The sequence below is a fragment of the Elephas maximus genome, chromosome 17 (genome assembly GCF_024166365.1).
Source record: "Elephas maximus indicus isolate mEleMax1 chromosome 17, mEleMax1 primary haplotype, whole genome shotgun sequence".
Lineage (NCBI taxonomy): Eukaryota > Metazoa > Chordata > Mammalia > Proboscidea > Elephantidae > Elephas > Elephas maximus.
Window position 1 is genome coordinate 47769891 of NC_064835.1, and position 13065 is coordinate 47782955.

The 13065-nt window shown below is 39.4% G+C and overlaps 1 protein-coding gene across 1 annotated transcript in view; it reads right to left on the reverse strand.

Annotated features, from left to right (window-relative positions):
• The window catches only part of RMND5A (required for meiotic nuclear division 5 homolog A), a 78118-nt gene that overhangs the window by 21333 nt on the left and 43720 nt on the right, over nt 1-13065 (reverse strand). Inside the window, exons 3-4 of the mRNA XM_049856764.1 lie at nt 6746-6880; nt 5233-5333 (exon numbers count right to left, since the gene is read on the reverse strand). Of these exons, the coding sequence (XP_049712721.1) occupies nt 5233-5333; nt 6746-6880 (236 nt within the window). The remainder of the gene's footprint in view (nt 1-5232; nt 5334-6745; nt 6881-13065) is intronic.

Genomic DNA, 13065 nt, shown 5'->3' on the forward strand with positions numbered 1-13065 from the left:
GGCGGCTAAAAAACACATGAAGAGATGCTCGTGATCATTAGCCATTAGAGAGATGCAAATGAAAACTAAAATGAGATACCATCTCACCCCAGCAATAATGGCACTGATCAAAAAACAGAAAACAACAAATACTGGTGAGGTTGTGGGAAGATTGGAACTCTTATACACTGCTGGTGGGAATGTAAAATGGTACAAACACTCTGGAAAATATGGCATTCCCTCAAAAAGCTAGAAACAGAAATACCATATGATCTAGTAATCCCACTCCTAGGTACATACCTGGAAACCCGGGTGGCTTAGTGGTTAAGAGCTATGGCTGCTAACCAAAAGGTTGGCAGTTCGAATCCACCAGGCACTCCTTGTAAACTCTATGGGCCAGTTCTACTCTGTCCTGTAGAGTTGCTATGAGTCGGAATCGACTTGATGCAACGGGTTTTAGGTATATATCTTAGGGAAATATGAGCTGTGACACGAATAGACATACGCACACCCAAGTTCACTGCAGCATATTCACAATAGCAAAAAGACAGAAACAACACACATACCCACCAACGGATGAAATGGATAAACAAACGGTGGTACATACACACAATGCAATACTACATGAAATGTCTCACAACATGGATAAATCTGGAGGACAGTATGCTGAGTGAAATAAGTCAACCAAAAAAGGACAAATATTGCACGACACTACTGTTCATGAATAGTCAAGAAAAGGGTTACACACAGAAAGAAACATTTTTTGACAGTGACTATGGACAAGAGGAGAAGGGAAGGAAAATCACTAACTAGATAGAAAGCAGACATATGTTAACTCCTGTGACGCGAAAGGCAGAGCTTAACACGGGAGGTCAGCACAACACGACCAAGGCAAGGGAAGACATTGACGGGTACACAAGAATAAAGGACAATGACAGTAAATACGATAACATACACAATCCTGCAACAACAGTAATAACGAACAATAATTTATGAGTGGATACACAGGTAGATAGATATGTATGCTGAATAGGTGTGGGAGGGCATGCATATAAAGTTTGGCTGTGGATATTTCTACATACATATCAGTATGTGCAATATGCATACTTATACATATAACAGAGCACACAGGGGGCACAGCCATGAAACATCCTAGATATAACCAAACACCTTGAGGGACTGAGTTACTGGGCTTGAAGGCTAAGGACCATAGTCTTCGGGGACATCTACGTCAATTGGTACAGCACAGTTCACAAAGACAACATTCTACATCCTACTTTGCATCTGCCACCTTAAAAACAGCATCTGCCATCTTAAAAGCTTCTGAGCAGCCATCTAAGATACAACTATCGATCTCTTCCCATCCAAAGCAAAGGAGAGTGAAGAAAACCAAAGACTCAAGGCAACAAGTAGCCCAAAGGACTAACGTACCATAGGAACCACAACCTCCAGTGGCCTGAGGCCAAAGAACTAGATGGTGTCCGGCTACCACCTCCAACTGCTCTAACCCCACCTAACCATTAGTGTAGTCACTTAAAAAAAAACAGATGAGATAGTTCTTGTGTACTGATACAGATAAATATTCAAGTGTTAAGTGAAAAAAAGCAAGATTCAGAACAGTAAGTACAGTAGGCAACGATTTGTGCATAACAAAGTACACATACACTTACATATATTATGCATTTACATACTACACATAAGCTTGCAAGTGCACGCGGTATCTCCGTAAGGATGTGCAAAAAGGTCGGTGGTGACTATCTGTGCGGAGGGAAATAGGGTGACTGGGAGCCAGAAGTGGGGAGAAGACTTGCTTTTCACCGCATACCCTTTGCTGTATCTTTTGACTTTTCTAACTTGTCCATCAGATGACTGATGCTAACATAAAATTCAAATATGGGTTTCATATAAAATAATGTTTTAAAAATGTAAATCTAAAGAGGAAGGGTAGCCTGTAATGGAAGCCTAAAAAAGATGTGACTGAGACAGTCCAAGGACCATCTAAGGAAAGGAGTCTTGGTCAATAAACTGAACCGTCCAACATCTTTGCAAGGCTGTATGAGTCAGAATCGACTCGATGGCAACAGGCTTGGCTTTTTACAGGTTCTCCAATGTGGAGATAAGGGCATCAGGATATTTCAGCCCGATACCACTGAGTATTTTCTAGAACAATCTCCTCTTGTTCCAACTCCATGCTCAGCAAGTTCAGATTAAACTGTGCCTTACACATGGATCTGAGCTACTTTCAAAGCCATTAGTAGTCCAGATTGTACATACATTTTAGCATTGTAGGCTTTTATAATTTTGTAAAGCTCAGGCCTACTCTTACATATTGAAAAAAAAAAAAATAGGCTTCCAAGTCTGCAAGATTAATAATCAGATCCTAGACAATGGCAAATTCATCAAGGTAATATTACTCTTTGAGACACCTTTAGGAAGGCAATCAATGGGTTTACCGAAAAGACAGCACTTTCTTTCAAAATGTCAATAATTGGCATGTAAGTTTCGAGGACAATGTCTATTTGTCTAATATCCCCCATGTCTTGCTGACGCTGATTACTTTTGGCTTTCCTTCTATCTGCCACATGAAGGAGGGGGTCATGTTTGTTTAAGTTCCACTTCAAATAATTCTCTCATTTATTGAATGCCTACTATGCAGTAAGCACTATGCTAAGTGCCAAGAAGAATTTAAAAAATGGGTAAAGCTATCTGGGTAGGTACACAAACTCAGAAATACAAGGGCATGAACAAAGAGCAGGCAGGACCCTGACTCTTCCTTGGTCACTTTTCTCTGCCGTATCACCATTCTTTCCTGCCACCTTCCCATGGTCTCTAAGAATTTATGGTCAAGAGCTAACTAACACTCTTCAGGATTCCTTCTCTTCTAGGTTTTCCATGGTCGCTACCCATACCACCTTTTCTGTTGTTGGCTTCTGCCTCCTCAATCACCTAGGCTGCCTGGAGGAATGGCTGCAGTCTCCCATCTCCCTCTTTTCCTTCGTGGGTGCACCACAATGCTTCCTCCCACCATGTATAAACAGATGATGCTACACAGGCGGTAGGTATTTCCTTCCCATATCTGAACCAGAATTCCATAAACTGGTTTCTCGTATTTTTCAACCTGTCCATAAAATTTTCTGTTCCTTGCCCATAAAAGATGCCTAGCAAACATTTGCTTTGCATTCACCAGTAATAGGCAAGAAACAGAAAAGTATGAGTTGTAGTAATGGAATTATCTATTGAACGTGACCGTTTCCCAAATTTATGTTCTATAGAACTATAATTCTGTGGATTTTAATAGGTGTTATTTCAGAGAAAACAAGGATTGTTTGGTTAAACATGCATGTTTTTCAACTGGGTTATACAAAATTAAATGAGTGTCTTTACTGTAAGACTACTGATGGCCCACTGAACATGCTGAAGTCAGTCTCTTAGAGTAGAGTATTAGGGGGTTATTACGTATAGCACTTCCATGTACTCTTTTGACACAGCAATAGTCCCCGAAAAGCAAAGTGAGAGAATTTTTACTGTATACTTATGCCCACTGCTACCACCATGTGGATGGAACAAGTCCTCCCTTTGCGTGAAAGGGACTGGCTTGAGGCTACGATATTTACAGAACCAGTTGATATATATCATGGGAGAAAGACCTGGCCATCTGCTCCCATAAAGATTACTGCCTAGAAAATCCTACGGGGCAGTTCTACTCTGTCACATGGGGTTGCTATGAGTAGGAACTGACTCTCCTACAACATGATACAGCTTTCAATAAGAAACAGAAAGCACATAGTTAAAATGATCTTATGGGTTTTCTTCATTCCAAAAGAAAAAGCCTTAAGTACTGTGAGGGCTCAGCACACTTCCTGGTAGGCAGTAAACTCTTAATACAAGTTTCATGAAAAACCTCAGAAACAAATATATAAATTTCCCAATCACTATAAAACAACGGGCATAGAATACAATTAATGAGAATGCTGACACGACATGATAAATTAACTCCTGTCATTGATCAATTTGTGTAGAAACTGTCAAAGGAACCTAACTTGCTGTATGAACTTCCACCAAAAACACAATAAAACGTTACTTAAAAAACAAAGATAACTAACTGGGAAACCCATTACATTTTTATATTTAGGCTCCCTCACTCTCCTTTACAAATGTTTAATTATCTAGGTGAAAGTATCAAAGTAGAAAGAATGCTTGTCATTTTAAGACGTATTAGAGGCACCTGAATGAATTTATCTCCCAGGTGTGTCACAGCATAAAATCTGCTTGACAACAAAACTATACAAAGGTAATACACATCTTGCACAGTCGTACTATTTAAGTGAGATCCATCTTTAAAGACAGAGTACCTGAAATTTATATTTCTAATTTATATAGAAATTTATCACTTGCAAATTTATACAGGAATTCTACCTGTTCATCTGGGCTGGTTCTAGGACCTTGCAAAAATTTCTAAGAAATGATCAGAAACAGAAAATTAAACCATAAGAAATTAAATGATTGAACAGAAGTTGAGGGAAAAAAATGTACATTATAAAAATCAACAAGAATCTTCTCAACTATTTTTTTCCCCTGGGAACATTGATCTCAAATCCTTTCAGTTTTAAAATACCAAGGTTCCAGGGCTATGATTTCACAATATCACTACTTTTATCATTCACTTTCTTCTCTTTAAGTCATTTATTTACAAATAACCTGGTAATCCTTAAAAAGCTCTAGGACAGGGGTCCGCAAACCAAGGACACACAGCAAAAATGCCCTAGTACCTGTACACCAGATGGCCAAGAATGGTTTTTACATTCTTACAGGGTTGCAAAAGAGTAATATGTGACAGAGAGCTTTATGCGGCCTGCAAGCCTAGAATATTTACTATCTGGTCTTTTACAGAAAGAGTTTGCTGACCCTGCTCTGGGATACTATTTCTTATAGCTTACTCAGTCATTTCAGATAATTCACATCAGTGATAACAGCACAGTGATATCATCAAATTTTACAGTAGTAACAAAGTAGAGTTCCTTCATTACGATATTTGTTCTTTGTGCGTACCATTTAGTTCCAATAACGAATTAAATTGTTTTTTTAGAATGCTAGGACAAAACCAAGCACGCTGTGGAAGCTCAAATATCAAATTATTTAATATCAAGTGTATTTAAAAATAATATATCTGAAAATCTCCAATGTGCTTTCTAATTAAATTTTCTTATAGAGTTCCCTCAAAGTATTCAAAAGAAAATAAACTCAGTAACTCACTCCAGAGCAGGTCTCAGAACTCTGACTTTTAACGCTTCTAATATTCGATTTAGCTCCACAAATGGTTCTTTCTGACTTGGGTCTACAGAGAGACCAGATTCCTGAAAAAAAGGAAGAACTTTTGTTACTGGTCATCAGGGTAATGAGATCGCAGTAAAAGCACATTCTAGATTATAAAATATGGGGGAAGCCATTAAAAATAACGTCTTTCAACATGTATTTCTATGGCAGAGACTAACAAATGCCCCTAGTATCATTCTTTCCCTTTACCATTGTAGAACCCCAAGATTTTAACTGGTGCATGACCATATAGAATAAAGCTGGGTTCTGACCAATGAAATATAAGCATGCACTCTTTGCCTCTTCCAGGATACAAAGATGTGGCTGGAGCACTGGCCACTAACCTGCACCATGAGGACAGGGACCACACTCTAGAACAGCAGAGTTACAAGGAACATGGGTCCCTAAGAGCTTCGTCACAGAGCAGAGATACCATATATGCTGTGGGCTGCTATGGGCTACCTCTGATTTGTGTGCAAGAGAAATAAACTTTATCTTTATTTAAGCCGGCATTATTTTGGGTCTTTGGTACTTGCAAATACACTTAATCACTTACTTTAGGAAATTTACACGAACACACATACAAAATTCCCATAAGGTACAGAGAAAAACCTCTAAGCTTTTTCGATTTTAAACAATTTATCTGAACTGTTTAAAATAGAAAAGGCTTAGATTAGAGGTTTGGTTTACAGACTGGCTTTAAGCTATTTAATCCTCATAGGCCTTCATTTTTCTAAACGAAAAACGTTAATAGCACGCGGTGGCTTAGAACAGAGTTTGGAGTCACATGGACCTGGGATGGAATCCCCACTGCTTCACTAAGAACCTGTGCAGCTCTGGGCAGGTCGCTTACTTCTCTGGACCTCAGACTTCTCGTCTGTGGAATAAGAACAAGAATTTCTAACTTACAGCTTGAAAAATGAAGGCAGGGCGTATCTTGTGGTAAATACTTGCCACATGGCAGCTGCTACCAGCACGACTGGGTGACCAACTGTTCTGAAGGAAATCCCTGAGCTCATGTCTTACAGAAATAAAAGACAAATACTGCTCACCTGAAGTAAATTCTAGCCTGAAATTCAATTGACAAACATAAGCTGAGCCAAATCAGAAGAACAAATAAACCTCTTATTCCCTTTTCTCTTCTCTGCCATACCGACCTACCCTCTCAAAAGATGAAATGGAAAAAGTGGTATCACTTCTGACTCCCTTGGTTCGTGAACTGGGACCTACCTTCTGGGCCAGGAACAAGGAAAGAACAATTCAGGAAAGTTCTAGAACTGTAATTTTCACCAATTAAAAAAAAAAAAATTTCCTAGTAAAATGAGGTCACCCTGATAATTTAGATATTAAAAGCCTATCTATGGCTAGCAGAAGACTCCAAACCCACTCTGTGAGTAACACAGGTCCAAGGAGCTCTCCTGTCCTTCCTCACCCCCAGCTACACACTGATTACCTGGCAGAGCTCCTCAGCCACGTCCAGCATGCCTTGTCGGAAGAAGTGTTCCACCATCACCTCATTGAGGAGCCTCTGGCTGTCTGCCTGCCAGCAGCCGTCAATTCCCACACTGCTGATGTCAGAGTCGAAATTCTGAAAAAGAGCAAATGAGCCATGAACTGACTAGGATACATTGCTTTAAATGCTTTTCCCCCTATCTAAGAGAACAAATGCTCATTTAACTCTCAGATACTGCCTGACAGTACCTGACTTAAATTTATCTGTGGCCTAGGACAGGAAGGACTTTTTCCATTGCTCATTTCTAAAACCTGTCACTCTCATACAGTATTATGGGAAGAGGAAACAGGTATATTTTTAGAGGGTAATTTGGAAAAACATATAGATTTAATGTGAATAAGCTAATTTCTAGGAATTACACTACAGCAATATTTTCAGAGATATACAATGATATATGTAAAAACACAGATGGCCATCAACAGAGGATTAGGTAAATAATCTATGGCATAGCCACACATCCTTCAAGGAGGAGGATGGTCAGGCAGTTAAGAGAGCAGGCTCTGGGGCCAATCAGTCTGGGTTTGAACCTTGGCTCTATCACTGACAAGCTGTGTGATCTTGGTCAAATTATTTAAACGTCTTTGAGCCTCAGCTTCCTTATCTGAAGTCCAAAAAACAACAATGCCTTCCTTATTAGAAGGAAAGTTGCTTCTATTGGTAGTAACACCATTTACAGTCAAAAGGCGAGGTCCATTGCTCTGTATGTACTGACGTGGGAAAATGCCCATGACACATTAAGTGAAAAAAAAATTTCTACAAAAGTATGACCCCATTTTTGTTTTTAAAAAAAATTACAGGGGGCGGGGCCAAAATGGCAAACTAGCCAGTAGTTTCCGCCAATCCCTCTTACAACAAGACCCTAAAAAACAAGTGAATCGATTATACATATGACAAGCTAGAATCCCTATATATATGACAAGCTAGAATCCCTGAGCATCAAAGACAAAATTAAGGAATCTGAGCGACAGGGGAGGGAGACGGCGCAGAAGCAGCAATGAGCTGCCGAGCCCGTGAAGTGCCTCAGCTCCAATTCCTTGGCGCCATTCTTTGGCGCGACTGTGGCGGGGCTGAGGGTAGGTCCTGAGATATGGCAGCTTCAGCAAAAGAAGGCAAGCAGAGTGGTGCAACCCTGACCCTGTGGCATGTCTACAACAGGGCTGGCTGCGGCGTTTAGGAAGCGGCTGCTTCAGCAAAAGAAGGCAACCAAAGTGCCGGCACACTGACCCCCTGGTGTGACGGCCGCGGGACTGGCTGTGGAGTTTAGGACATAGCTGCTACAGCGAAAGAAGGCAACAGTGGGATGCAGCTCTAACCCCCTGGGGCAATCTTGGCGGGGACCCAGCCAGCACACACAAGCTACACACACCTCTGAAATCTGAGATAGAACAGGGCTCTGACACAAGATAAGTGATTTTGTCTAATTTACCAGGCTTGGATCTAATAGCTCCTTCTTTTTAAAGAACTCTCTTCTATCTATCTGATCCCAAACCCCTCTGCCCCAGCCGGCTTCATTAATACTTGATTTCCCTGGGCCTGAGATAGAACCTGATGTGCTCTCTGAGCCATTCTCCTGGCCTGGGAGAAGGAACAAATTAACAACCGGGGGGAAGAAATACTCTGCAGACTCCCCTAATCTGGAACCTCAAAGCACAAACAGCTCCAGTTCAGGCATAAGTGATTCAGACTTTGTCTCTCATCCCTATGTGGATCCAAGTGGCTATTACAGGTACAAGGGCAAATCTGAGATCTGACAGTAACTGTCTCAGCTGTGTGGTTGAGAGGCAGGTTCTGGAAGTCTGATACCGCTCTGCCTAGTAAACAGGGCCTTCACTTACCCACAGCAGGAGCCTGAGGACTGGAGGCTCCGTCCACGCCACCTAGCCACCCGTGAAAGGAGAGTGGTGCCTACCAGTCCTTACAGGTATATGCACTGGATGCCTAAGGTACAGCTGCAGAGCCTACCTACCAGAGTGCTCTGAAGAACAGAGATGCTCCTTCCTCAATGACTCTTGGGGGAAGGCTGTCAGCCCCCTGCCTTCCTCAGAGTGTGACCCCCCTGCCGCTACCAGAAACCACTGCATGCACCCATCACCACTACTCCTGTAACATAGTAGGTGAGAGCCTACACCACACACTAGGTAACCAACTATCAGGACACCTGAGCTGAATCTATACAAGAATACTGAATGGTCTCCTAGGCTCATATACCTGGTAACAGCTCTAGCCATCTGGTAACAGGACATTAGTGCTTCAAAGGCTCCAATAACCAAGTTCACTCACTCTAGTAGCCTATTTGGGTATATCGAAACAAAACAAAGCAAAGCAAGAAAACAGGACACAGTGAGCAAACGTAAAATAAATTAATAAAATAACGTATAGATGGCTCAGAAGCAACAGCTGATATCAAATCACATAAAGAAGCAGACCACGACTGCTTCAACAAACTCCCAAAACAGAGAATCAAGGACTCTCCCGGATGAAGATGTATTCCTGGAATTACCAGATGTAGAATACCTAAGATTAATATACAGAACTCTTCAAGGCATCAGAAATGATATCAGGCAACAAACAGCAGAAGCCAAGGAACACACAGAAAAAGCAGTTGAAGAAATTAAAAGATTATTCAAGAACATAATGAAAAGTTTAACAAACTCCAAGAATCCATACAGAAACAGCATTCAGAAATTCAGAAGATTAACAATAAAATTACAGAATTAAACAACTCAACAGAAAGTCAGAGGAGCTGAACTGAGGAACTAGAATGCAGAATTTGTGAGACTGAAGATAAATCACTTGGCACCAATATATCTGAAGAAAAATCAGATAAAACAATTTTAAAAAATGAAGAAACCCTAAGAATCATGTGGGACTCTATCAAAAGTAACAACCTGTGAGTGCCTGGAATAAGAGAACAGGGAGGGATAACAGAAAATACAGAGAAAATTGTTGAAGATTTGTTGCCAGAAAACATCCCTGATATCGTGAAAGATGAAAGGATATCTATCCAAGATGCTCACTGAACCCCATACAAGGTAGATCCCAAAAGAAGATCACCATGACATATTATCATCAAACCTGCCAAAACCAAAGATAAAAAGAAAATTTTAAGAGCAGCCAGGGATAAGCAAAAAGTCACCTAAAAGGCGAATCAACAAGAATATGTTCGGACTACTCGACAGAAACCACATGGGCAAGAAGGCAATGGGAAGACATATATAAAGCACTGAAGGAGAAAAATTGCCAGCCAGGAATCATATATCCAGCAAAACTGTCTCTCAAATATGAAGGCGAAATGAAGACATTTATAGATAAACAGAAGCTTAGGGAATTTGTAAAAACCAAACCAAAACTACAAAAAATACTAAAGGAAATTCTCTGGATAGAAAATCAACAATATCAAATATCAACCCAAGACTAGAACACTAGACAGAGTAACCAGATATCAACTCAGATAGGGAAATCATAAAAATAAATCAAGATTAAAAAAAAAAAAAAAGCTCAAAATACAGAATCAGTGATGTCGTTACGTAAAAGATGACAATAATCAATAAAGAGTGACCAAATAAAGTAGGCATACGTCTTCCAATGGAGAAGAAATCAAGGTGATATAGGGAGATGCAAGTTAGGTTGAAACTTAGAAAAACAGGGGTATATATATCAAGGTAACCACAAAGATGACTAACTACACTTCAAAATAAAAAACAAGATAAATATAAAGATTCAGCAAAAACAAATCCAACCACAATGAAAAAGAGGAACACACAATTCACAAAGAAAAACTTATCAGCACAAAAAAGTAGAAAAAATGAAACTGTGCACCACCACACGAAAAAAAGCATCAAAATGATAGCACTTAACTCATACCTATCTGTAATCATGCTGAATGTAAATGGGTTAAATGCACCAATAAAGAGAGAGAGGTGCAGAATGGATTAAAAGAAACACGATCCAGCTATATGCTTCCTACAAGAGATACACCTTAAAGACACAAACAAACTAAAATGCAAAGGATGGAAAAAAATAAATCAAGCAAACAATCAAAAAAGATCAGGAGTGGCTATACCAATTTCTGACAAAACAGACTTCAAACTTTACCACAAAGAATAAGGAAGGGCACTATGTAATGATTAAAGGGACAATTTACCAGGAAGATGTTACCATATTAAATATTTATGTACCCCATGACAGGGTTTCAAGATACATAAAACAAACTCTAACAGCAGTGAAAAGTGAGACAGACAGCTCCACAATAAGAGTAGGAGACTTCAACACACCACTTGCACTGAAGGACGGAACATCCAGAAAGAAGCTCAGTAAAGACAGGGAAGATCTAAATGCCAACAATCAACCAACTTGACCTCAAAGACATATGTGGAACAGTCCACCCAACAGCAGCCAAGTATACTTTCTTTTCCAATGCACATGGAACATTCTCTAGAATAGACCACATATAAGGTCATAAAGCAAGCCTTAACAGAATCCGAAACATCAAAATATTACAAAGCACCTTCTCTGACCATAAGGCCATCGAAGTAGAAGTCAGTAAGAGAAAAAGCACAGAAAAGAAATCAAACACTTGGAAACTGAACAATACCCTGCTCAAAAATGATTGAGTTATAGAAGACATCAAGGATGGAATAAAGAAACTCATAGAATCCAATGAGAATGAAAACACTTCCTATCAGAACCTTTGGGACACAGCAAGAAGTCAATTTATATCAATAAATGCACACATACAAAAAGAAGAAAGGGCCAAAATCAAAGAATTATCCCTACAACTTGAACAAATAGAAAGAGAGCAACAAAAGAAACCCTCAGGTACCAGAAGAAAGCAAATAATAAAAATTGGAGAAGAGTTAAATGAAACAGAAAAACAACTGAAAGAGTTAGTAAGACCAAAAGCTGGTTCTTTCAAAAGATTAACAAAATCGATAAACCACTAGCCATAATGACAAAAGAAAAACAGGAGACAAAGCAAATAACCCAATTAAGAAATAAGATAGGCGATATCACAACAGACCCAAATGGAATCAAAAGAATCATAATACATTACTATGAAAAGTTGTATCTAACAAATTTGAAAACCTAGAGGAAATGGACAAATTTCTAGAAACACGCTACCTACCTAAACTAACACAAACAGAGACAGAACTAAATAAACCTGTAACAAAAGAAGAGATTGAAAAAGTAATCAAAAAACTCCCAACGATGAAAAGCCCTGGCCCTGATGGCTTCACTGGAGAATTCTACCAAACTTTCAAAGAGTTAACACCGCTACTGCTAAAGGTATTTCAGAGCATAGAAAAGGATGGAATACTCCCAAACTCATTCTATGAAGCCAGCATAATCCTGATACCAAAACCAGGTAAAGACTCCACAAAAAAAGAAAATTACAGACCTATATCCCTCATGAACTTAAGATGCAAAAATCCTCAACAAAATTCTAGCCAAAAGAATTAAACAACATATCAAAAAAAAATTCACCACGACCAAGTGGAATTCATACCAGGTATGCAGGGATGGTTCTTCAACATTGGAAAAACAATCAATGAAATCTATCATATAAATAAAACAAAAGACAAGAACCACATGATCTTATAAATTGATGCAGAAAAGGCATCTGACAAAGTCCAACACCCATTCATGATAAAAACTCTCAGCATTTATACAAAGCCAACAGCCAACATCATCCTAAACGGAGAGAGACTGAAACCATTCCCATTGAGAACGGGAACCAGACAAGAATGCCCTTCATCACCACTCCTATTCAACATTGTGCTAGAGGTCCTGGCCAGAGCTATAAGGCTAGATAAAGAAATAAAGGGCATCCAAACTGGCAAAGAAGAAGTAAAAGTACCTCTGTTTCCAGATGACATGATCTTATACACAGAAAAACCTAAAGAATCCTTAAGAAAAGTACTGAAACCAATAGAAGAGTTCAGCAGAGTTTCAGGACACAAGATAAACATACATAAATCAATTGGATTCCCCTACATCAACAAAGAGCATGAAGAGAAAATCACCAAATCAATACCATTGACAATAGCCCCTAAGAAGATAAAGTACTTAGGAATGAATCTAACCAAAGATGTAAAAGACCTACACAAAGAAAACTACAAGACACTACTGCAAGAAACCAAAAGAAACCTTCCTAAGTGGAAAAACATACCTTGCTCATGCATAGGAAGACTCAACATTGTAAAAATGCCCGTTCTGCCCAAAGTGATCTATAGATACAATGTGATCCCAATCCAAATACC